Consider the following 26,347-nt stretch of genomic DNA (forward strand, 5'->3'; position numbering starts at 1 on the left):
CTTATCTGCCGCGATTTAATGAAGTTTAAACAAATGTTGTACGTGATATTTGGACCAGTCAGAATTATGAAATTTCCCCCCTGCGACTTGTTGGCATTAAATGTTTTGAATTTGTCACTCGACACGTCAATTATATAAATCGCTTATGCGGTCCACACAGAGGGCTCCCCCTCCCAAGCATTTCTTTGGCTTCTTTCGTTTTGTTGATACAAAAACGAACAGAAAATAAATTTGAAAATAATGTGTGAATTTCTCTTCTTGGCTCGTTTCAGCATCGCGTCGGCGCAGACCCAGACACAGACCCGATCATCGCCCACTGTGCCCCAAAGCCAAGAGATTGTCAACGGAGGAGTGGAAGTGGATGTGAAATGAGAAGAGAAGTGAATGAAGAAAAGCCAGTGTGAAAAGTGGAAACCAAAGTGCACACATGTGCACGTGCATGTGTTTGTGTGTGTGTGTGAGAGAATTGGGAAATGTGCGTTCGCGTACGCGATCCGTAGCTGAGGATTATTGATTTCTTCGAATTATAGATTGCACAATCCGAAGACACCAATCTGAGATACATCTCCCTGGCGTCCCCCAACCCCTCGAAACTACTTTGGCTAATTGATTTCGTTTTTTTGTGCTTCTTTTGGATACTTTTCCTCGGTGTTTTGTGTTTGTTTGTTTGTTTGTCCGTCTCCCACTGCAATGAGGCGTTCAAAAGCTGCCAATGACAACCCAACAAATGAACAGCAGCAGCAGCAGCAGAAAGAACAACAAAAAGTGCGGGTTTTTTGCTATTTTTTTAATTAATTTTAAGTGTCGCCGTATTTTGTTGTTGCCCTTCTCGACGGACGGAAGATAGAGAAGGAAAGTGAGTGAGGGAGAGAGACGGAAGCTACGGAAATCGGCAATTTAATTTACAATACAACATTAGTACCGACATAAAAGAGGATAAGGGCGCCGCGCGCAGGAGGACCCGAAAAATGTTTGCTGGAATACGAAAACGCCTGGCACGCAAGTAAGTCGAAATCCCCCCCTCACACCCACACACCCACACACACCCATCCACAACCCCCATCTATGGACTCCCCTTTGGAGACCTTGCAACGATTATGTCCAGCTTTATGTCTTTCCTTCCATTTTTATCAATGGTCTCCTTTTCCTTCCTTTTGCCCCATGCCATGCCCCAATTTATTCGTTAATGACTCTCGCGATAAAGTTCGGGGGTTGCGGCGGAGGAGGGACCCTCCCGGAGAATCGCTGACAACGAGAGAGAAAAAAGCGTTGCAATGGCAAAATTCACTTTTGTATAATTAATTTTTTTTATTTTTTTGGTGTCTTACCCGCGCCCCCACTCTCCGGAGCCGAGTGAAGGCCATGATTTTGCGATGATCATCGGTCATCAGTCATCGTCATCATTATTATAATGCTGTTGTTTTTGTTTTAGTGCGGTAAATGAGCCAATTAGTTTAAAATCTTTATTATTAACCGATTGTCCGCTGCAGAGACCGGTTTCCATTTAACCATAAAGAAAAAACTTTGAAAAATTGAATTATGCTCCAATACGACTCGAAGTTCGAACCGAGACTCTGGCGGACGAACTCTTGGGGCTTGGGGGCACGCGGCATCTTCGAGTCATCCCCCAAAGAAAAAAAATTAGCCTTCGAAGCAATCAAAAAACCATCTGCCCAATGATTTTCGTGGGAAAAGCAATCACAGTGGAGAAGAAGAAAAACAAAAGAAAGTTCCCGCGAAACTATCCGAAAAGGCAAGACAATCGAATTTTCATGCCACAAGATGTTGGGAGCTTGTTTCGAAAGTAAATCCTAACGAAAATGTGCCATGCAAGGTGTGTAGCAGCCTCAGAGATGTCTAAAAGAGTCATTCAAAGTGTGTAACAGCCTCAGAGATGTTTAAAAGAGTGATTCAACGTGTGTAGCAGCCTCAAAGATGACTAAAAGTATCATGCAACGTGTGTAGGAGCCTCAGAGATGTCTAAAAGAGTCATTCAAAGTGTGTAGCAGCCTCAGAGATGTCTACAAGTGTCATGCAAGGTGTGCAGCAGCCTCAGAGATGTCGAAAAGAGTCATTCAAAGTGTGTAGCAGCCCCAGAGATGCCTAAAAGTGGCATTCAACGTGTGTAGCAGCCTCAGAGATGCCTAAAAGTGTCATTCAACGTGTGTAACAGCCTCAAAGTTGCCTAAAAGTGTCATTCAACGCCTGTTGCAGCCCCAGAGAGGCTTAAAAGAACATGCCACGTTTGTAACACCCTCAAGGGATGCCTAAAAGTATCATGCAACGTGTGTAACGCCCTCAAGAGATGCCTAAAAATTGTCATGCAGCGTGCATAACAGCCTCAGAATTGGGATATGCTCGTATTTCAGATGAAAGCCACCTTTCACGGCTATTGTTCGAGTCACGAAACGCGTATGGGGGGCATCACTGGTGGCCTTTATTTACAGTTCATGATGTGCTAATTATTACAGTAAAAGTGCAGCCAGTGCCAGTGCCTTTTAGCACTTTGACACGCCCCCGTCCAGCCCTACATTAATGATACACTCGCACCCAATGCCCCCTAAACACCCATCTGGAAGGCAGGTGCTAAAACACCTGTGCAAATAGAAACCCATAAAGCCCAAAGCAGCGCCTTGTAGGTGGCTCTGGCGGCACTCACATTTACATATACTCAGACTCAGACTCAGACTCGTACGATGTATGTATCTCTGATTTCGGTGCTTGGCTCAAGATCCGCTGGCCCACACACGGCATACATTTTTGGCTGGAATTAAAAACGCTTAGGAACGAACGACTGCCATGATGCTGGCTGATGTCGATGCAGAGGCCCCTCCTCTCCTCCGGCGCGGCACGGCACGGCAATCAGGCGCAACTAAAGCTGAAAATAATTACAAAAGACATAACACACTTTATTAAGCACTAAACATTTGATGTGCTACGCTGTGATGTGGGCTAGGCCGAGCCAAGTGCAAAGATGCAGACGTGGCCCCAAAAAAGCAGCCAGATAGAACGCTGTATTCCGACTATGGGATACCTCGGTACTCAGATCTATAGGCAATGAGTAACAATGAGATGTAATAATGAAATGAATGGGAGTTAAACGGGATCAGTATATCCATCTCTTATATAAAAAAGCTTTGGATCTTTCGCGAAGTAGGGAAGTATAGATAGTATTTAATAGCTTGAACTCTAAATATACCAAAGAAGAGTAGACTATCTTCAAATTGTGGATCATACATCCCTTGGCAGAGGTCTTTGGGCTCGACGCACTTATTATTCTATCTACCATCTACTTTATACCCTTGTGCTCCCCAAGAATGGGATCACAGCATTAATGATGGATTCTCACGATCGTAAAAGTTCCTCAGTCATGTCCGTAGATTGTAATTACGCATAGGGACAAACGTTAATGTATCTTCAAACCTCGCATTTACTGTATGCCTAATTATGATTGATACGATACGGGGGGGAGCGGCACTCAGAAGAGCACACTACGAGCCGCAAGAACCAGAGCGACAATGGCCGCAGGCGGTGCCCCCGCCATTGTTCTCCACCTCCACCGGCAGCTCCACTGGCAGGCAACTCGCATTTGCTATCAAAAATGTATCTCTTACATCTCTGTGACGCTGGGCATGTGTGCCACTTCCATCGTTTGCATGGCATAGCTCCACTTTTATGGGTTAAAGGAAATGTGATGCAACAAAGCGTGCGGCAGTTTACAGCGACAGGGGCACATTCGCCGCTTAGATTACACACACACAAACACACACATAGAAATGAAACCGAACCAAGGCGAGCCCCAGGGCTGCCACAGTTACAGCAATTAGCGGATGTACCCCACCCCCCCATCCACAACATTCCCATCCCCTAAAGAAAAACTTTACGAAATGCTAAAGTAATCTTAGACTAGAGAACCATTTATGCTGTCATTTTTCGCTCGGAATTGAAGTTTGTTTTCGTAAGTGATAAAAGTACAAATTGATGGACTGATAGGCCAGACAGCCGGCACCAGGGGTTGATGATATGTGAGCCTGCTTTTGTATCTGTTGCCGTTGCAATGCTAGTTTGCAACCCTGCGGCCTGTCATAAATGCGCCATTAGCGCTAACAAACGCAACTCCAACTCCATTCGGCCATAAACTCCAGCAACAACCAAGCTCCAACCCGCCCAACCACCCACCACCGACGGAGAGGCGAGCACCCACAAAGGAAAATGCCATTTGATGCATTTCAAGTGCGTCGTCGTCGTCGTCTGCCACACTATCTGCCATCTCCATCTCCACTTTGAGAGGCGTATTCCTCGTATACGTATATCAGTGCCGAGGGTCTGTTTGTGATGCCCCATGCCCCATGTCTGTCACAGAAACTGAAGTGTCAATTCCATCATATGCCAAAGTGGCGCACATATCGCATAACCCCGCGGCACACAAAAGGGGGGCCCCAGAAAAGAGAAAAATTATTGAACAATTTCTCAACAAAAAGTACAAAAAATGTTACACGACTGGAGAGGGATGTGAGATGTGAAAAGAAAGCAAGACACAAAATTACAATCGAAATTTCGAATGTACCGAATAATAATATACTCTTTGAGGAGTTTATAACTCCTACAAAATATTTACTACGCTTCTACAATCTGAAAATGGTCTCAACTCTAACCTAAAATCAACATATCGATAATTATCGATTACTTATTTCAAGGAAACCCTTTCTACCGATCAATCACAAAACCTCTCATACCCTATGGAAACTCCTCTAGTGAAATCCATAAAAATGAACCAGAAACAGTCTGAAAATTGTCTCAACTATTATCGATATGCAGCTAAAGCTTCTCTACCGATCAATCACGAAAACTCGCATACCTTATGGATATTCCTCTAGTAAAATCCATAAAAAAGAACGTCTTCAAAGCCATGTACCCAAGGCGCTGCTGTCATGGGCTTTGACAGCAAACATGCCGCCAGCTGTGGAAAATAAGATGCAGCGAGAGATCCGATTCGCAGCCCGGTCTATGGGTGCGACAATTGCAGCGTCGCATCGCGCCCCGTCGCATCGCGCCCCGTCGCATCGCCTCCCGCGGTAATGATGAATACCTTTTTAATGAGCAGCTGACACATGAATATAGGCACGAAGGGGGGGGGGGGATTGGAGACGTCGCGTCGATTTATCATCTGGGAGCGGGCTCCATTCATTCCCCGATGCCTGAAATGATCCTAACCTACCACAGTACTTCAATTCGTTTTCAGCCAAGAGGTCTCTTCTGTTCTGTTATTGTGACTTGACATGCAAAGTGCGAAGTGCGTTCACTGGGAAAGGTTCGTGGTATGCGAACACATGTCCGTAAATGAAATATTCCCGTATTTAGTTTCCGTAGTCCACTCCCTTACCATTCTATACCATACCATTTTCCGGCTGACCGTACTTGCTTTCTAATTAAAAGTTTGCCCTTAACGTTCGCTTTAAACGCAAACTTGTTTTGTTGTTTCGGGGTTGGGTCTCCATTTGGTGGATTGAGTGAGGCGGAGCGGAGCTCCCCATTCGTTTTGTTGGGGCGCTGGCTACGTTTTACAGCCGCTCAGAGGGCGCCCCAAAGCCAAAATGTTTGCTGATAAATAGAATTTATATGTGGCTGAGTATGTTTATGGCCCCCAGGTTGGGGCCGTTCTTGGTGGATGGCTGGTGGTGCCCCTAAGCCATTCAATGCTTCAGCGTTATCTGGCAACGACACGACGCGCGGATATGGCCTATTGGGCGAGTGTTTATGGGTCATTAGGGTGCGTACGAAGGCAAACATTTTTCGGCCATATTGCTGGGTCTCCTCCAATTAACATGGCATTGTCCTTGAACTCTGGGTGCTGCCGTTTCCGCCAGGCATTCGATGGAGGCCCCTGGCCGGGTGCCAATCAAAAATCTGCATGCAACACAGGCACTCACACAAACAGCGGCTCAAAGGCAAGGCGCGGCACCAGGCACCAGGCACCCGGCGGCTGGCGGCTGGCTGGCTCTCTGCGGCATGCAAATAACTTTCTAAAGTGATGGCTTGGCTGCACCTTGACGGCTTCCTTTCGCGGGTCGCAGTATGCAAATATGCAAATCTCGTGGCCTGTCAATCAGTGGACACATTTCCAAGTGTTTGCCCAGGTAAGCACCAAGCACCAAGTGTCCACTTGACTTCCGTTTTGCTGGCCTGCTCCTTGGACTCCCGGAATTGAAACCCACAGGTCGGGTCGCTGGCTAGCGATGGCTTTAATCTCTTGGAGGGGTTGGGGGAAAGGGGAGACCCTACTATTTACATATGTGCCCCCTGTTTGAGCGAATATTTGCATAAATATTTACACATGCCAGGCCCCAATGAATGAATTGGCTGCACTATCACTCCTGAACAAGGCGACTAGGTAGATCCCCAGAGCCACAGAGAGAGAGAGAGAGATCTCATTACGATTCGCACTCAATTATTTTGTCGTAATTTCCTGCTCAACGCAATCCCCACAACCGCAGCGACAGTACAATTATATGATGCTTATCCTCAGACAGAGACAACACAGATGGTTTTTAGCCATATTCGGGCCTGGGATCACATAACTCGTAATAAATCTCCGAGATTTTCCCCGACTTGTCGTCAAATTATGCAAATTTCCAGTGTGTGGGCTCCCATATGCGCGAGAGAGGCAGAGGGGCAGAGATTTGGGTCATCGATGGATGGGATGTATCGATAGCATCAGCAACAGCAACAGCATCACTCCACCCATGAAGAGAGTGTTGAAATGAGATGCATGCGGCAACTACTACTCACATTTCTCATTACATTAATCACACCCACATACGAAAAGCTGCAGCCAGGGCAACGAGGGCCCTGGGAAACAATGGAAGAGCTGGCGAGCTGGCAGATGCAGATTCAGATGCATCCGACAGCCAAGCTCTTGTTTGACTTTGCCCAACACTTTGGGGCACAAAGGCACAGGCATGGGCATATGCAAAGGCCCCCATTCTAACGCAAACAGAAAGACAGGAAGACGGCAAGACAGCAGGACGGCAAGAGAGAGACACGCCTATTTGGGTTATGTTGCCGGATTTGTTTCAACTCTCGCCAAATGGGTTGCTGCACAAACGAGGGCCCTTTGGCAAGCAAACACCAGCAGCAGGGAGCGGGGGCAACGTGTCCACCGAAGCGTGGAGTGCACTAAGCGCGGATCTATAACGGAAGCTTAGCTACCAGCCCCCCCAACCCCCCCGTTCTTACGCTCATGAATAAATTAACAAAAGCTGAAACTAGAACTTGCTTCGGGGGCCGAGGCCTCAAATACCCTTTTAAGCTACACTTTTTCCATTGAAGGCTATATGGTAGTAGTCTAATGTTGATTAAATCTTTGGACTAGATTTCCAACAGGTTTATTGGATTATCTTTAGCAGCACACGAGATATGGGACGATAGGTATTTGTATTTCCTTGGATTGTAGCCCAGGTTATGAAATCACACACCCAATAGCCTCTCGAAGAGTACTTGGACTGTTGTTGCATTGTTTTATCGTCTACCATAAAAGGCCTAGACACACACACGACACCACTCCAGCGATTAATCGATCTTTGGGCACATAAATTATGCAATTCACAAGCGAAAATTGGCCCTGCCCTGCCCTGCCCTGCCCTGAGCCGCAGACAGTAGCCCGATCCCCGGATGGGGGTCTAGCCCCCAGTTTTAAGAACTGAAACAACAACAAACACCCGCTGCAGCCCCGAGGAGGCTGCAACTCCATCTGCGTGTGGTCAAGCATAGTCCGAGTCCAAGTCCCAGTCCATGCCACACAGTCCACGCCTACGTCCATGTCATTGGAGCACCCACAAACAGAGCAGAGCGGAGCGGACTCTGACAGTTGGACATTTGGACAGTTTGGGCGTTTCAGCTCCAACTTCGATTTTCAATATTCATGACAGGAAGGGGGTGGAGGTGGCGGTCGCGCGGAGAACGGATGGTAACGGGTGGGAGGAGAAACCTTGTTCGAATGGCAGTCCGAAAATTATGGCAATTATTGCACAGACCTGTAAATTATTTGCACCGTCGCGACCTCATTGCTGGAAAATGTGTAACAGCTCCCACATGCCACATGCCACCATGTAATGCGATGTATTTTATGCAAATGGAGCTTTTCGTGGGGTTGTGATCCCCCCCTCCCACTCTTATCACTGGGAAAGCATCATCTTCTTGGACATCGGCTTATCGCCGAGACATTCCGAGACGAGACTGCAGTTATGCGTGGGTGCTTATCGGCCGGGCCAGCCCTCAATAATGCCAGAAGCCAGCGCAAAGCGTTCTCGTAATTATGCCTCACAAATCGCTCTTAAGAGGTTTAGTCTCTGCCTTTGCCTCCGCCTCTGCCCGGCAGCAGAGCTCCTTATGAGGGGGGCTTATTTGTAGGTCGTATAACACGAAATCCCCTCTCCGAGTGCCTGCCTTTTATTTTATTTACTTTTTATACGCATTTGTGCAATATTTATTTTTATGCCAACTGCAATGGCGATTGATAAGACTCTGGACAGCCGATGCTTGCTGGACAGTGGAGAGAGAGAGAATGGATGTGGTTGGGGAAGGGGATGTGGGGTAGAACGGAAAGAGCAGAGCAGAGCAGGAAGGAGACAGCGACACCGACAGCGGAAATTTATGGTCGTCGCATAAAAAAACATAATCAGTAAACGAATGAGCCACAAAGGCAGCAAAGTGGAAGCAAATCGAAGCTTAGGATACCCTACCAAAAGAATTCTGTTGAAGAAGTACTGCTAAAACTTTAAAGAGTGCTCTTAGAGAAGATTCTGTGCCATTTTTTAGTACCAATGGCAATATATAGGCTGGAAATGCCTTTTTTGGATAGTTAACTTCTGTCAGAAACGATATCATACCTCTCTTAAGGGTATAGTATAGAAAAAAGAAGTAGCAACAGTAGCGTACTGGGAAATGAGGGATTAACCGAATGACCGAGCGTTTGCCCACTGGAAAGGGGAATGGAATGGAGTGGAATCGTTATTGGAACGACTGTCCCACCATCCATCCATCCATCCACTCCGTTCGTCCATCTGTCCGCCTGACGAATGTGCAAGACTCAGCGCTGGCGCTATCAGTGTTTGTGTGTGCCACGGGGCATGCCACGGAAATCGAGTTGATAAAAATGCAAATCCAAATAAAACTTGTGCGTAAGCTATTCCGGCGTAACCCCAGCGAGTACGTACGGTTAGAGCGATGACTCAGGGACTCTGGGAACCGGGGACTAAATGTGTTTGTGCCTAAAGTGCAGCATTTGCACTCTGCACCTTGGCGTCGCCACCGCCTCAGAGCGCTGGTATATCGCTGCCAATTGATTGGAGGCGCGACGTGGCGTGGCGAAGGAGAGCAGGAAGAGGAGACTGTGTGGCATGCAATGGCGTGGCCGTTAATTAAAGCCCTGTAATGTCATTAGTTGGCCTTTTGACTTGCCAATGATGGCGACAGCGACGTCAGCAGCAGTGGCAGTGGCAGCGGCGATGTCTGGCTAATTAAGTTTGCATCTAACGAAATCGAAGGAGGAGGAGGAGCCCCATCTCTGCAGCTCTGAAGACCGGGAGTCTGTTTGCCTGATGTCTGATGTCTGATTCACATGCGATGCTATGTGGCGTCTCTCTTAATTACCAGATGCCATTTGCCGAGCTTGATAACAGTTAAATTGATTTTGATTGCTTTATTTGATGCCTATAAATCAAAGCGGAATGAGAATTTTATTTGCCTAGGAATAAGCCCGAAACGTGGGCCGTGTATCACAAAAAAGAACTCGGACTCGGACGCGGACTGTGACTGCGGCTCGCAAAGTGATACGCAATGATAGACACCGATATCGAAGTCGAATCCAATGCAATTCAAAGCTCTACCCACTTGTCCGATGTCAACGTCATACAGAGAGAGAGAGAGACTCGACTCGACTGGGGGGGCAGGGGTCTGTCTGCTGGTATCCACTTCAAACACGAAACGAAACATTTTGTGCGATTAGCTTGTAAGATTGTTTTTAGCTCTTTGTGTCCATTTATTCGACTCCAGTTTGTGCCGCACCGCACCACGGAGTCTAGGTCTAAGACACAACTCTACTCTGTGAAAAACTGGATTCAGCAGTGCCACACGGGGGCACGGGAGCGGGGCAGCTCCCGTCCCCGAGGTAGATGTGAACGTAGACAAGATGGCAAGTCGGAGCGCTTTGGGGCACTTCTCGCTGCCGGCGGTGCTTGTGTTTTGGCTGGCGTTTGCCCACTCGAATGCCTCCAAGTGGCAATTTTATCGAATTATTTGCACTTAGCTTGCAAATTCAATTGGAAATAACGAGCCGAATTTTCGTTTGTTTGTTAGCCCATGTGGTCCGATCCCATCCGACCCGATCCCCCCTGAACAGGCCAGGCCGCTCGAGGACACTGTTCCCCGCAGTTCCCTGGGGGGCAGCAGCCACCAACGAGCAGGTGATCCGAGCACCACTTACCCGTGCACCCATAAACAGTTCAAATTGATATCTCTTTTCCACTCTTGGGACTCTATTTGGGTCTCGGTGTCAGCCATTGCCGCGGGGTGTTTTCAGTGTTGTGCAATGTTGGGCAGTGTTGGTTCGTTCGATAAGCGATTGCCAGCTGCCTGACACTCCATTCAGCGGCCAGAGCGATATGGAAACCACTTTTGTAATTCCTTTGTCGCCCTGTTGTTGCAACATGAGAACCAAGGCTAGTGCGGCATTAATCTGAAACTCTTTTTCTCTTGCTCTTTTTTCCAGGCAGAACGAAAAGGACTGCGATGAGGATGACAAGGACGATGTACACGACATTATGCCGCCCCCCAACTTCATACAAATCTCGCAGGGCAGAATCCAATTGGTGCATCAGCCCCGCAACCCGGACCCCTCCGACACGGGCACGCTCTCCTTGGAGCGGATCAATGGCGGCGGCAGCCTCGGCTCTGGCGGCTGTGATAAGGTGAGTCCCAGACGCTTCTGGTGTTGGTAACTACCACTACTCCTCCAGTCCCCCCCGCCACAGTCCCACTCGCTTCGGTTTGGTCTCGGCCCTGGAGTGTAGCACGTAGCGCTTGGGAGTAGAAAAGGAAAAACCCACCCAATTATAGACAATCAGCTCGAATCAAATCATGGCCCATGCATAAACCCACTCCCATAGTATACCCATCATACTCGACTCGTACCATATACTCCGTGGGGATTGTTAACCCAAATTTCGTGGGGGAAAGCAAAGAGAGCAGAACAGAGCTGAGCAGCACTGGCAGTCGCTTTTCTTTGTTGATGGTTTTCCTGCTGTTCGGTGCTGTGTGCTGTTTGCTGTGTGGCGTGTGGAGAATTTTTCCAAGTGCCGGGCATGCAAACTGTTGGATGGAACAAACACCTTTGAACCCGTGGAGGGGCAGAGGGGCTGAGGGGCAGCGGGACAGAGCCTTGCCTTGGCGGCCACTTGAACTCGTTAGCGTGCCATTTAAGACACATCACAGAGATTGATGATGGAGTGCCAGGGGGCACCTCTTCAAGCCATCGAAATGCCCTCTAGACATGCACGGCACCCGGGGACCGGGCTCAACTTTGACTTTCCCGCGAAGGAGACCCAGAGTTGGAGGCATCCGGGGTTAATCCAGCTGCAACTCTAATTGATCCGCATATACTCGTATAAACGTTGACAATTATCGTCTTCCAGGCTGTTCTGTTCTGTTCTGCGGCAGGATAGAGCGTTTCCCAGACCTGGCCTGGCATCCCGTTCAGCCTCTGGTTCGCCGATCACGTTGCAACTTCCGTGACGTTTTAATAGCACTAAGTATGGCGCATGCGCGGCTTTGAGCACTTGATTTATGGTAGTTACAGCCATCCCCTGTGCCGTGGTCCATAAGCGACTGCAAATGAGGCCTCACTCTGGCCGTTTTAGCTCCGCTTCAGACTCTCAGACAGCGCTGCAAAGAGAGAGGTGGAGGTAGAGGTAGGGGCAGGGGCAGGGGCAGGGGTTGAGGCAGAACGTGGTAACTCCTCTATGTAAATGGTAGTTGACGTGGTAATGTTTCCCAGAATTCCACTCTACTGTATAAGGCCAGCCATGGCCAGATCAGACCAGAGCCGTGGTCCTGCTAATTGAAGTGGCTCGCTCTCCTCCTCCTCCTCCACGTTGCACGTTCCACGTTCCACGTACCACATGGTTCAGCACGAATCTCGGCGAGACATTGCGTGTATCGATTACCAAACACAATGAGAGGCAGGAGGCAGGATCCGAAGACACCCACTCACAGCTGGCGGCCGTCAGGGCACAAATTTGCCAAATGGCATCTCGATTATTGCTGCAAAAACACACAAACACACACACACACCAACACAATGGACCTGCCACAGCTGCTTCTGCTGCCGCTGCTGCTGCTGCTGCAGTGCATCATCAGAACCCAGTCACGTTCTTGCCATGCAATGCGTGGATGCCACACAGCTGAAGCTGCCACTCTGTTGCAATTGTGTGATTGAGGAGAGTTCAACGAACCTGTTGCTATTTATTTGCAGTGTTTGCTCCTGCGTCTGGTCCTCTAGCACACATCTCTGGCTGCCACTGGCACTGCCACTGTGACTGCTTCTGGTTCTGCCTCTGATTCCGTTTCTGTTGCACATGCGCAAAAGTTGCCGCCAGCTGGAGGCACCACAGCACAGTCTATGGCCTGCCATTGTTGTCGCCGCAGCCGCTGCCGACGCCGTCGCCGTCTCCATTTCAATGCCTGCCTGCATTAGCATATGGATATATAGTCGCTTATATATTATACCCATTCTGGACACTCGCTTTCGTAGTTTCGGTCCAACTTGAGACTGGGATTACATATTTCCTGCCACAAATCATGGCATTCATTCTCGGACCTGGCCAACACGCGCTCCGACCGCTAATCACGGATCGCCTATGGTTCCGAAATCTTTCAACATTTGTCCCTCTCGTTGCGACAACAAAAATCAATTTGTCTATTGCGCAAAATCCTAAAAAAAAAAACCATAAAACACAAACAAGACATTTTCTAAAAGCGATAAAAATTATTTTTACAACTTCCACAACTAATTTTTAGTGTTTACCAAAAAAGAACCCCCCACAAATCCAACAAAAAGAAACGCTCAAAGAAAATGCGTGTTTTACGAGCGAGTGGCGTCACAATTGCTGTTTCTTGAGTCTCTTTTTGGCCAAAGAGACACTTTTGTTGGCCATTTTTAAAAGGCACAACAGATGAAACTTGGTAATTGCCATTTCCATTTCCACTTCCTGCCTGAGGCCCCGCCATGTCCGGGGGATGCGCGACATATGCATATACCCGCAGGTACTCATGTACGAGTAAGTATCTCCATGAATCCATAGATTCCATTTGGAGCTTTGCCCGTCTGTCCATGCCACGGACCCAGTTCGGGTGTGCCGCACAGTTCTTTGTGGCAGCATGTCGGTGCCTCGGTCCCGGTGAATTATTGCCCAAGCACACCTGCAACAGACCGGCCTGTGTGTCTGCTGCTGCTGCCTCCTCCTCCTCCTCCTCCTCCTCCTCCTGCTGCAATCTGCACCTGCCCCAGACCTTCTCTGTGTATCGCGTGCGGATTAAAGCAGACTTATTGTGTTGTGACTCCTCGCTCCGATTCGCTCCATTCCATTCCTCCTCCTCTGCTGTTGCTGTTGCATTCACTGCAGTTCGAAATGGAGCTGATTTCTGTGCCCAAAAGAGTTCAATGAATTGCTTTTTACACCTCAAATCCGTTTTTCCCAGCCATGACAAGATCATAAATTCATTTCAATTGCTTTTCGTTTCGTAGTACTATAATTATTTTTCATTCTCTGCTCTTAACATTCATTCGCTTCAGCGATGCCAATTTTTCTCTGCAGAAAAACAAACAATATTGTGGGAAAAAAGAGCTATTATTTGGAAGTTCTGCTAGGGATAGAAGCCATGCTCTGGCTACATCTGTAGAATGTTGAAAAAAGGGTCAAAGGATCTGCCATCCAAGCTGGGCTTTGATTTACATACTGTAAAGAATGTATATCTTGTAGATATACAATCTATAAAATCGATTAATTATTAGAAGATTGGCAATCTTGCAATGATTTGGCTATCCTCTGGAGAGTCATCTTAGCTCCACTCAGAGGATTGTTTAAGCATATGAAGCAGATAAGGCAAATATCGATATTTGTCGATTAATTTAAATCTTTCTATATTCATTTGAAGAAACCTAATAATTTAAACGCCTAAAAATGGTTATAGTTGTATTAAAAGCTTTCGAAAACAATCCTAAAATAATAATAACAAACCATTTGGCAGCACTGTTTGGTTTACAAATACACTCACTCACTCACTCACACACATACCATTGGTTCATTGGACATCCACACAGAAATGATTCATATGTACACACACCCATATTCAAATATTCATTCATGGCACATTTAAAAGTTGGCTTTAGCTTTTATTTACTGGGCATTGCATTCCATCCACACATATAGCACATCGTACATATTGTATAGTACATAAGTATTTACGTAGAGCTCCGGTTGATCCCCTTCCCCGATTCCCTGATTCCCTGATTCCCTGTTCCAGTGCGTGTGCTTCAGTTTTCGGTTTTTTTCTGTTCTGTTGTTCTTTGCAGGATTTGTTGGAGAAGCGGATGATTGAAGTGGAAGGCGCTCTGCTGCGTTTGCAGAAGGAGTTCCATAAAGTGAGTATCAAATTGCAAATGTCCGAGGCATTCTATTCTATGATAGTTGGAGGAGGCCTTATTATGGGTCCGGACATTGCTCTCTGAAATCAACATTCAGTTTTATGTCTCCTGTTGTCGTCCAAGCTTGGAGTTCGGAGTTTGGGGCTTGGTGCTTGGTGTTTGGGGTCCGGCCGAAGCATTTTAATTTCCTGTGCGGTCAGAGTGTGAGAGATCTCCGCCCCAGAAGTGGACAGAGAGCACACATTGGTATTGGATGGACATGGGGGTCATTAATCGTGCTGTTGCCATTCCAGCGCTCTGTGCGGTTTATGTGGTTTCTCTGTGGCTGTGACTGTGGACCGGGTCGGAGCCCGAGTCGTAGGTCGCCTGCCCATTGGGCAATTAAAAGTTACAAGCTTGAATTACATGCATACGAGTACGAGTACGAGTACGAGCCCCATGTACCCAAATCAAATTGACATCAGAGGCAGCGCCGAAAGAACTCTAGTTTGGAGCTGGGCCCGGCTTGCCCTTGCCCTGGCCATTGCCCCCCTGCCTGTCGACACCTTTTTGCACACTAGATCAAAACTGGCGCAAATCTCTATCTAAACTGCCATCAAAATGGATCCAAGGGAGAGTTTAATGGCCGGAACTAGGGCGGGCAGCGGAAGGAGCTTCTAAGGAGCATACGCATTTCCGGCTTTAGGTAATTGAATTTGACAACAACAAAACGAAGGAAAAAACTCGCCAAAAACGAGTTGAAGGCCCAGGGTTTATGGTGTGAAAAGAAGCAGCGTGTGGCCTAAGCAGCTCCATCTATGCTTCAGCGTCAGCTTCACTTTCAGTTCCAGCTACTCCCACATCCCCATCTTCATCTTCTGGCCAATGATTTCCGCAACGAAATTGCCGCCCGCTGCCTGCCACAGGAAACGGCAGAGACAAAACCGTCGGCAAGAGGGCGTCGAGAGGAAGACTACATTCTGGCCAAGGCCCGGCCCTGGCTCGGCCCTGGCTCGGCCCTGGCCATTGCCTGATTTTCTATTCTTTTGGCAGGCGTCCCAACTTGGTTCCAGAATTTACGAGTACGGCAATGGCACTTCTCCGTGCCCCCCCATCGCACAGCGGACTCCTCCTTATCATCGTTCCAGACTCCCAGGCGGAGGTTTTCTCTGGTGTGGCAGTGGCAGGCGCGGAGGCGGAGGCGGAGACGGTGGCAGTGGCAGTGGCGGCCGGGCCCATGCATGGGAATCCGATTACTCGAGGCGTATGCGGATATTTTTTCCCTTTTTTTTCCGCAAGAGTGGAAGGAGGATGCGGCAGCTGATGGGGAAGTGGATACATGAGCTACCGTTGCCGCTGGCCCTGCCTCTTCTGCCTTCGCTGCCTCTCCTGCCTCCTTTGTGGCAATATTTCTGCACTTTATCTGTCTGTAAATAACGATTAACTATGCTATGCTGCCCCTGCCACGGCCACAGACGCTCCCACTGCTCCCCCACTCAGCTGTGGAGCCATTGCCACTGTCCTTTGGTTTCACTTAGTCAGATTCCCCTGCCACCGAGAGTGTATGTGTGTGTGTGTTCTTTATTGTTATTGGCGATAGAAAGATGGAGCGAGGGAGCCCAAGGGGAGTGGCATCCATTGACAAGTCGAGCCAGCAAAAGTGTGAATGCTGCAGAATTGGCCAAGTCGAACCAGAAGCCCGTGAAGTAGAAGTAGCATCAGGCAGCAGAAAGCAGAAAGCAGACGAAGCAGACGAGGCAGTGGCCATGTGGCAGGCAATAAATGGCACGATTCAATGAATATCCATCTCCTGATTCGGCATGCCTCTCCCTATTCTTATCATCATCATCATCATCTGTTTCTAATTTGAGGGATAGCCTCAGAGAGTGGGAGAGGAGAGCATTTACTTTAGTGAATTATTTGCGAATCGGAAATGTAATTGATTCGCCAAAGCCCAGCCCAGTCCAGTGCAAAGCAAAAGGAACAGAAAATGACTTGGATTATTGTCATCTAATTGATGGAAAAGCTCCACTCCACTCCCATTGCAGTTCCAGGGATTATCCGTATCGTTGCCTAGGTCTCTGGAGCTACGTTTTCAGGTTCCCTTTTTCTGTCGCTCTCAACCCTTTTCAAATTGCTGACAGTTGAAGAAACACTTCAGAAATAGGGTATTATTCTCATTCCTAGATGTTGGCAACGCGTGGAAGAAGTTTCAATCCAATGATGTATGATATATTGATCCCCTTCTTCTGCGTTTGTAATACTCGCTTAGGGTAAATTTGTACAGCTACATTGTATGTGCCCTACGGGAATCGGTGCATACAAATAAATCTATGAGGGAATGTATCTAAAGCTTCAACTACTGCAATCTACATACTCGTATATGGTACATATGTATGTACATACCTTGCTCTGTTGTTGGTCTTGTTATTTCTGCGTTGAACGAGTATTTGGTTACAACAGCAGGAAGGGCGTCGTGTCGAGTGCTGAAAGTACATGCCACGGGGAGACACGACACTTAATCCCTTCGGTCCTGTCCGGCCACACTTGCAGCTAGCCCTCAAATATTTATATTTGAAGTTTTGTATGAAATGTTGCCAAAACAGATGACGAAATGTAAACGAATGGCATTTCTGTTTGTCTCCGCTTGTTGTTTGTCTTTAATCAATGGCGATGGGGCCAACATTCATCCAAATCTGGCTTTTGCTAATGAAAGGCTGATTAATGGAACCAGGGTATCCCTGAAGTCCCCGAAAGTGGTATGCCCAGGCATGCCCCCTTTGTGAGGAGGCAGCTCGAAAAGGGTGGCTGGTGGTGGGGGTATTCATTGTCAGGTCAACAATGAAGAGCTTTCGCTGCGAAAGCACGTGCTCAATTTTTAATTCCAATGCCAGGCCTTCATCCATCTCGCTTGCTCGCTCGCTTGCTGTCCCTGTCACTCTGCCCTTCGAGAAATCTGCGCTTTAATAAGCTCCATTGCATTCATCTTCAGAAGAGTGGAAGGGAGGTACTGGGGGGAAGAAGAAGAAGTAGAGAGCAAGAGCATTGAATAGAATAGAATAAAGAGAACGAACAGGCAGAAAAACTGTCAACTGTCAACTGTCGGACAAGGGGGCGTGGACCTGGACGCTGTCTTGAGTGGCACTTGGTCGTTTACAAGAGCTTTTCGCAAGTACCAGGAGTACGAGTAGAGGGTGTGCGAAAGGAGTTCGAGTTAGAGGTGGAGGTGGAGCCGAAGGCGTGGCAAGAGTACCCAGCATGAGCACTTTTTATTATCAACATCAACATCAGCGTGTGGTGCCCCTCCTGCTACTCCTCCATCATCATCATCATCATCATCAGGAATATAGCCATGATTCGCGTTTGTCGTCCAACTTGAATTGCTAATAATTCTGTCGCAAACGTTTGATGGTTTACTCAGACGGAAATGAAGGCATTGGTGCGACGCTGCACCACCTCGAATCCCATCAAACCACCCGTGGAGCCGCTGCCTGCCACTATACTATACTCGTACATCTTCTGGCAAGCAGCCCACTGGAGAGATGGTTATATACCAGGACCTGTGTACAAGTATATGCATGGTACATAACAATCTTTAGGGTAGGTCAGCCCTAGTGTTGTGTTATATTGTTGCATATACTTATTAATGCCCATTAATTCTCTAAAAATCCACCCTTTCGCATACCACCCCAAAATGGGTTTGACCTGCAGGACCCTCGGTGTGTTTTTTAAACCCCACTTGGCTGATGATTCATATGTACTACGCCCCCTCAAACCGGCCGAAAAATACGAAATATGAATGTGTGGAAACTACCACCACTATGCAGAGCTCTATATACTCGAAGAAGGGGTCTCTTTCGCCACCTCTGCCCCCACCCTTCTCCCCACTCCGTCACGCTCTGCTGTGTACCAAAAACCCTTGACAAAAAAGTGCAATGCAATTAATTTTTCGCGAAACTTTTGTGGAAGGAGTGGAAAGTGGAAGCTTCACTCACACTCGCTCTCTCTCCCCCGCTCTCTCAAGTGACGTTTTAGTGTTTGCATTTGAATGGATCGCATCCCCCCTAGGAACAGAGCCGCCGAGTCCAGAGTCCCGGGGTTGGTCGGTCTGCCCCTCGCACATCTGCAGAATGTTTGTTTTCTTGCTTAGCCGTCCCATGGAAGAGCCAGCAGGGTCCCCCCAGACTGTCTGTCTGTCGCTATCCCCTCTTCCGTCGCGGTTCATTAAATTAAAAACGGCCAATTCGTAGTCGAATTCGGGGTAATACATCAAAAATGCTCCGCTTTTGTTTGCTGTGTTGTTCTGTGGCGCGGAGAAGGTAGTGGGTGAGAGGGTGATTGCGATAGAGGGGCAGGGGGAGGCAAGGTTAGTTTGAGAGTGAGAGAGCGCGCACTGTTGTTGCTGTTTGTGCCGGCTTTTGCCGCGGATCAGAGCAGAAGAGAGAGAGAGCAGCTAAGAACAGCTGGGTCCCGTTGCGGCGAATTCGTTCTCGCTTGCGCGCTCCTGCACATCCTCTTCGCCGCAGCCGGCGCCAGGGTTGTTTTCCTTTACCGTTATCAAATGGTTGCCATCCGCCGTCGCGACGTACGGTTTTTTCTTGAAAGTTTTTTTTTTGCTGTGTCGTTCCTGGAAATTATATCCTTTCTCCTAATTTGAGTTACGCTTTGTCGTTATTTTCGTTTTTTTAACCGAAAATTTATGCCGTGCCGCGGGGACAGGGGACACCCTATACCCGGGCAGACGCTGTCCGTGCCAGTGCTTGGCTTGTGTCTGGTTGGAGGACCTACAGTCACATTCCACTTTGCTGTTATTTTTACGCTTTTGTGGTCTCGAAAGTTTGTGCTTGAATTAAGCCAGCAGCAAGAACAACAATCATCGGAATAATCCCGTTTGGAATGGTATTTCCTGTATAATAGCAACAGATGCGACCAGGGACAAGAATGGTAAGAATCGATTCTTCGGATTGGGATGCTTTTGGGCTGACACTCTGGGATGGGAGGGAAGGATGCTCTTCGTCCACCCGCTGCTCAATCTGCATGTTAATTAATAATAAGCGTGTTCATATTTCTCTCCCCTGTCTGTGTCCCATCCATCTGAGGACACAGTCAAGCGAGGAATTTCACTTTGATAAACTCCCCCCACACGACAGGACAAAGGATGTTGTCCCGGGTGGGTGGATGGATGGATGGATGGATGGGACCAACGTTATGTCTTACGGAAGTGCGTTTGCGGGTGCAAATGGCCGTATGATGTGCAACCCTCTGTAGTCTGTTGGCTCGCTTTTTATCCCACGACTCCGGGTGCAACATGTTGCCGGGATTTGTTTGGTTAATTTCTGTTTTGGGTCCGGCGGATTACGCTGGGGGTTCACCCCGAATCACTCTTGGGCCACCCTCGTTGTGGGCCTTATGCTAATTGAAATTTATGCAGAGTTTCGTTTGAAACTCAAAGTATCGTATCCATGGTTTCTCCCTTTTCCCTTAATTAATAAAAAATTCATGCTTGATTTTATAACTTCATCAATAAGCACCGCTGTCGGCACCGTTTGTCCACTGTCCCTCCCCACTCAGGGCTCCTCCAGAGCCTACTCCTCCTCCTTCTTCCATCACTTTTATGAGCAAAATTCACAATGAATATTTATGCGCGTCGCCTCTTGAATGGGAAATGCGATGGTGCGGGGTGGGGACGTGGGGGGCGATGGGTGCAGTAGCCGACAGCTGCCGACAGGCGCACCAGTTGCCCAAAATAGCGTCTTGGGTGGGGAGAACAGAGAGAGAGAGAGAGAGAGAGAGTCGGAGAGGCTTAGAGAGTGGCCCAACCGTTTTGGCCCTCTAATTTTATTAACACGTTCATCATTCCCCTGCCATTTGGCTTTGGCTGGGACAAGTGGCGCCCGAGGACGGCAATCAGTCTGGCCGGGAGCTGGGAGCTGGGAGCCGACTGCCGCCTGCTGTTGCTCCAAATAATGTTTAAGGGGGGCGGGCCACATTTTCCTATTGGGACTCGTCGGCTCATGCATGAAAGCGAATTAATAAAAATTATTGCATATATTTGTAATTCTGGGCAGCAGAAGTCGGGGTGGGTGGGCGTCTGGTGCGTGCTGCTGCGTTTTATCGTCGATCTCCTGCCCCCTGGAGTGTTTTATTACAACTCCCCCCCACCCCGATCCAAAGCTGCAGATGAAAGCATTTTAGAAATATTTCCATAGATATTAGGGCGAACAACAAAAGACTTGCAGCCTGTCCAAGGAATGTGCGATTGGAGTTCTGTGTGCTTCTCGGGAATTGCAAGAATCTGGGAATTTCTTATGAATAATCAAATTGATTAATAGCCCTACCCTGCCCTGCCCTGCTCTGCTCTTCAGACCTTCTCACCTTTCCCTTTGGGAAGTCGTTGAGACAAATACACTCTCGGCTAAGCAAACATCAAAATCGAAGTGCTGCTTGTACAATCGTTATCCCATAGATAATGGCGATTGGAGATGGGCACGGGCTCATTTTCGTGTGGGCTTGATATATTGTACATGTAACACCCGTCTCGCGCTCATCTTCTAGGGTCTATCTTGTGCTCCAATCTCCGTCTTGCGTTTGCAATGACACTTCAATAATAAGTATTCCGCTTTGTTTACACTTGAAACTGTAATTGTTCTTGTTGTCATTCATTATGTTTGCACTAAGCCAGCGATTTATATCAAGCACACCACACCACCCCACCCCGCTCCCCTTCGACGAGTGGTGTGTGTCTGAGTAGTCGTCACGTCACACAGATGAGATCGTCGTGATGTAATTTTTTATCGATTACAGTTCACGCCAAAAGTGCCCCCAAACGAAGGCAGAGATGGAGCTGTGGCTGGGGCTACGGGGTGCAGACGGAGCCGGTTGTTGACTCTGGTGATTTATGGTGCTGCATGCATCAGAATGTGTTTCTAATGCCTGTCCATGGGCCATGGCCAGTCGCCGTCGCCGTCGCCGTGGCCAGGCCCTCCCCTGTTCCTTTGATCTGTTCCTTTGTCGCTTTCCAATTTAGCTTGTAAACGGGGCTGATTGACACTGTGATATGGACAATTAAATTGTCGCTCTTAATCGTCACAAAGTGCACTAATTTATTGTGTTTAATTTCTTTTGCTTTTCATTTAATGTTTTTTTCAACTTTTTCTCGTTTCATTTCATTTTGCCCCTGCCTCCCTCCACCTCAAATGTAATTTTTCCAGAGCCAATGCGGGTCGCCAACGTTCGAGAAGGAATTGCGCGAGCAAATTGAGAAGTAAGTGTCATACAAGCTAAATTGTTAATCACGATAAGGACCGTAACGTGTGTGTGTTTGTGTTTGGGTTAGTGTGAGAACCAGTACTAGGAGGAGACAGAGAGAGAGCGATAATAGTTCCGTTACTTAAACTCAATGCTGGAATGCTTTCTTATGCCTCCATTATACAATAAATTACTAGCAAAATATATATTTATTTAATTTGCCCGCCAGACACCCTTTTGCGGTCATTATGCAATTCGGGAATAGTTTTTGCACTGCTTTTGGCAAAAACTACGTAAATAATTCATACTCGTGACTAGCCACGCCTCCGCCTCCTGGCCAGGACAGCGCCATTACGCACAGCGAACGACCGGCCGGCCGGGCCGAGAGCTAACGGCACCTAAAATGCAATTTTCCAAATTGCCAGAGCAGAGGAGCCAAGGAGTGCAAGGAGAACACAAAGACGACGACGACGAAGAAGAAGAACAGCAAGGGAAGCAGCAGGAAACACTTACTGGCGGCGAACCCATCAATCACAGCGAACCCTCCACACCCACCTCCTCCTCCCATTTCGCGGGCCAAGTGTAATTACCGCTATTCAGATTTGAGCTTACATAGTTCTGGTTCTAGCCTGTGCGTCTCTCTCCTTGGTAGACAACATTAACTGTTAATTTACACACACAGACACACACACACCTACGAGTACACAGATTCCGCTGATTTTTAGCAATTCGCTTTCATTATTTCTATATTTGTATTTTTCTTATTCTTTTTCGTTTTCACTTGCTCTCGCATCTCTACACCACACCACACCACACTCGCCTGCTCTCTCTCTCTCGCTCATACCTGCAGCATGAATCGCATTATGAAATCCAAAGAGCGCAAACAAATGCAGACATGTCGGGATCACAAGGCACTGCAGGTATGTATGGTTCCCTAGTTCAGAGGGGGCGCAGCGGGGATAGCTGTCTACACAGCATGTGGAAAATCAATTTGCACAGCGAGAGTCGAGCCGAGTCGAGTCGAGTCTCCCTCTGCAGCGCGGAGAGGAGTTCCCGAGTCATAAATAAACGCATAAATTCATTTTTAAGAACAAAATCTCTCCCCTTGCTCCCATTCCGGCGCATACAAATTGTCTCTTATCCGTGGAGCAGGAAGATGGGAGCTGAAAATTGCTTCTGGCCCGGTCTGGTCGGACCTGGGCGCACTTTTTGCCGGAATTGATTGAACGCGCGCTGGCATTAGGGACGCTTCATTGAGCCAGGGGCAGGAGGCACGCAGAGGTAGTGGGGCAGATGGAGATTCCCTTCCCTTTCCCTTTGAGTCGTTAACTTCTGGCAATCTCATTTGCGTCTCGCTACAAAACAATCGGATCTGAGCCTAACCCAATTTTGTAAAGCCATCTAATGAATCCAAGGTTTCCCCTCCCCATTCGTTCATCTACGCGGTACGTACACAGATTGGGGCATTCAATGGCTGCACTGACCTTCGGGGGGCAGTTAACAAGTTGCCTTCGATCAATAGAGATTGGGTTGTGTGGGGGGATGGGGGTTTGTCTTGTAACTACTGCTCACTTAGCACTTTGGATCTGACACTCCACTCCGAAAACTTGATGGACGAGCGGTCGTCGCCGTCGCCGTCGTCTGTGACCCTCGTCAAGAGTGCGGGGCGCCCATGCAGCTGTCATTGGGTGGCACATGGCTGAAGGTCTCCACTGTTGCAGACACACACTTGATCCATTGTTTGCATTGATTCCTATTGCAGACGCGCTTCGCCCGCCAGGAGAGTCTGCTGCACTCCATGCAGCAGGAGAACCGGTCCCTGCTCACCCGTATCCGGCAGTACGAGCACTGTTTAGACGACGTGATGCGCAAGGTGGTGGACGCCATTGTGGCCGAGGACAATCTGCGCGAGGAGGTGAGCATGCTGAAGGGCCGTGTGCGGGATCTGGAGGCGCAGAACGCGGCGCTGTCCGCCAGTCCGGTGAAGGGGCGGGACGAGGGCTACTGCACGATGAGCAGTGGCCAGCCGCAGCCGTCGAACGGCCACCTGGAGGATCTGCCCGAGGAGCCCGAGCAGTGGTTACTACCGGCGGAGCCCTGCTCAACGGAAATGGAGGACTGGAGCATGTCGCAGGAAGAGCTGGCTGTGATGACATTCGACGACGAGCGGGAGCACCACCAGCAGCATCAACGGAGGAAGCGCGACCACGACTGGCTCTGGCCCTCGAGTGACTTCATCAACTCGACCACCGTCGAGACGGACTCCGTTGCCGACGGCATTGCACAGCTGCTGCAGCAAAAGGTGAGCGGAAGAGGCTTTCTTTCCTTAGACTGGGTTTCAGCAAGGATCTCTCTGTTTCAGATTGTCTACTCGGAGGATGAAGAGGTGGCCTGCACGGACTTCACGGACGACTTCTACAAGCTGGTCAACATCCGCTCCAATTCGTCGCGCAGCCTCTACTCCTACCTCGAGGGCGAGACGGACGACGAGGATGACGATGATGAGGCAGACTCGAGCATGTCCGAGAGCCAAGCGGCACACACGGCCCGGGCCGCCACCAGTCCCACGCCCAGCGAGGCGGGACGGGCTCAGCTGACGAGCTGCTCCTCCAGCGAAACGGACGAAAACTCGATCAGCCACCCGCCGCCGCCGACGGAGTCGCATCAGGAGAAGGAGGAAGAGCCTGACTACGCGGTCATTGACGAGTGCCGGCGCCGCGTCAGTGACATCGAGATCGAGGACGTGCCGCTGATCATGAGCGCCACGCCTTTGCAGCCCCTCAATGAGCAGCAATGCATAGCGCAGATCATCAAGAGCGAGCTGCGACGCCCGCCCCATGTGCTGGTAAAGTCCAAGTCCGTGCTGGAGGAGCAGGAGCCCAGCTGCATCCTGCGCCACAATCAGCGTCGCGAGCTGGAGTCCACGGTAGTGCGCAGCGACAGCATCAGCTGTGCCCTGATGGCGAAAATTGCCAAAGAGGCAGCGCCCCCGTCACCGGCGATCGTGTCCAAGCTGAAGGAGCGAATTCTGAACCGCCAATTTTCCGCGCCGGCGACATCGAGTCCGTGGCGCCGGAGCAATGGCTGGAAGCGGGTGACGTCCCCGGTGCAGATACCAGCGGCTGCATCCCCAAAGAAGGTGAGTACATCTGCAGACCCCAGAATGTGTATCCGTATCCTAATCTGCGACGTATTTCCAGAAGCAAGCCAAGTCAACGGAGCTGCCAAAGAGCTGCCTGCCCAAGGCGGTGCCCACCAGAATTCCAACGAGCATCAATTCATCGACGTCCTCCACCTCGTCGGTGTCGTCATCCTCGCCCTCGCCTTCGTCTTCATCTCCTTCGCCACAGTCGCCCCAACAACAACAAAAGCAGCAGCAGCAGCCAAGACCCTCAGGACAGCAGCAGCGCAAATCGAAAATTCCTCCGCCAGTTCCTGTGCGGCGATCCTATGCGAGCTAAGTGGCGGAGTGGCGTCGCCGTTAAATCTCAAATGAATAATAATCGTCAAGCAAACAAATATTCAAAGATTAAAAAGACTAAATTGTGATATATTCAAACAAACAAACAAAAAACAAAACACAGAGGGAGAGTGTAAGAGTGTGGATGAGAGCCAGCAGCGAGTTTTGTATGTAAGAATACGAGTATTTATGTATTGTATATTGTAGATTTTTGGAAAATGTTTTACTTTGTAAGCGGCAGCACTGCCAACTGTTTCCCCAATTAGAGGCCCCCCACACTAAAGATTCCCTGCCCTGATGGCTCGCCCTGCTCTATGTCCTGTATTTCGTAGAGCATCGCGGTTGCAGCCTCCGAATCGGGCTATAAGTTGTACTAACTATTATACATACTGCATATGGCATTCAGTACGATGAGTGTAGGATCTTTGTCGCTGGCAAGGAGCCATTCAAACTACTACCATACTATTAGATGAACTAAAACCGTAGTCTTCCGCACAAATCGAGTGTATTCGCAGTAGGCATTTGTAGACCTGGTTATCAACATTAACGACTAAGAGTAACACACACACACACACTCACACTACCAACAGTTGGACATTTGCATTTAAGGGTGAAATTGAAGTATATATGAAATTGCAGTATAAAATGCATTTAGGTACGATATATACATACTTATACTATCTATATACACGAGTATGGTTTCTAAGCGAACATAAAACGACAGCAGTAACAATAACCTGTACATAACAGACCCCAAAAGTCGATTCAAATCCCTCTTCTATATGTAAAGTAGTTAGCGTAGCACTGCTCTGCTCCTCAGGCTGCTGCCACCGACTAAATAATAATCGCAGCAGCCCGCATCCTAAGTATAAATACGTATCGTATAGATATATACACATACAATATAGAGAACAGAACGCACTACATATACTATGCTCGGCAGAGATCAGAGAAGGTAT

At 48.6% G+C, this 26,347-nt stretch overlaps 1 protein-coding gene across 3 annotated transcripts; it reads left to right on the top strand.

The window, feature by feature from the left end:
* Nucleotides 1-773: 773 nt before the first annotated feature.
* Nucleotides 774-26,304, top strand: LOC6593224 (histone acetyltransferase KAT6A). Of its 3 annotated transcripts, none has more exons than XM_026986632.1 (8): nt 774-1,003; nt 10,769-10,967; nt 14,630-14,698; nt 21,892-21,944; nt 22,779-22,848; nt 23,691-24,230; nt 24,291-25,067; nt 25,129-26,304. In XM_026986632.1, the coding sequence occupies exons 1-8, from the start codon at nt 969-971 to the stop codon at nt 25,387-25,389; spliced, it is 2,004 nt and encodes a 667-aa protein (XP_026842433.1). In that variant the 5' UTR covers nt 774-968; the 3' UTR covers nt 25,390-26,304. The 3 variants fall into 3 exon arrangements, with proteins under 3 accessions (XP_026842433.1, XP_026842434.1, XP_026842435.1); XM_026986633.1 differs by having other exon boundaries at nt 25,132-25,389; XM_026986634.1 differs by lacking the exon at nt 14,630-14,698 and having other exon boundaries at nt 25,129-25,389.
* Nucleotides 26,305-26,347: the final 43 nt, after the last annotated feature.

The sequence above is a fragment of the Drosophila persimilis genome, unplaced genomic scaffold (assembly GCF_003286085.1).
Source record: "Drosophila persimilis strain 14011-0111.01,24,50 unplaced genomic scaffold, DperRS2 tig00000002-arrow-pilon, whole genome shotgun sequence".
In the NCBI taxonomy this organism is placed as follows: domain Eukaryota; kingdom Metazoa; phylum Arthropoda; class Insecta; order Diptera; family Drosophilidae; genus Drosophila; species Drosophila persimilis.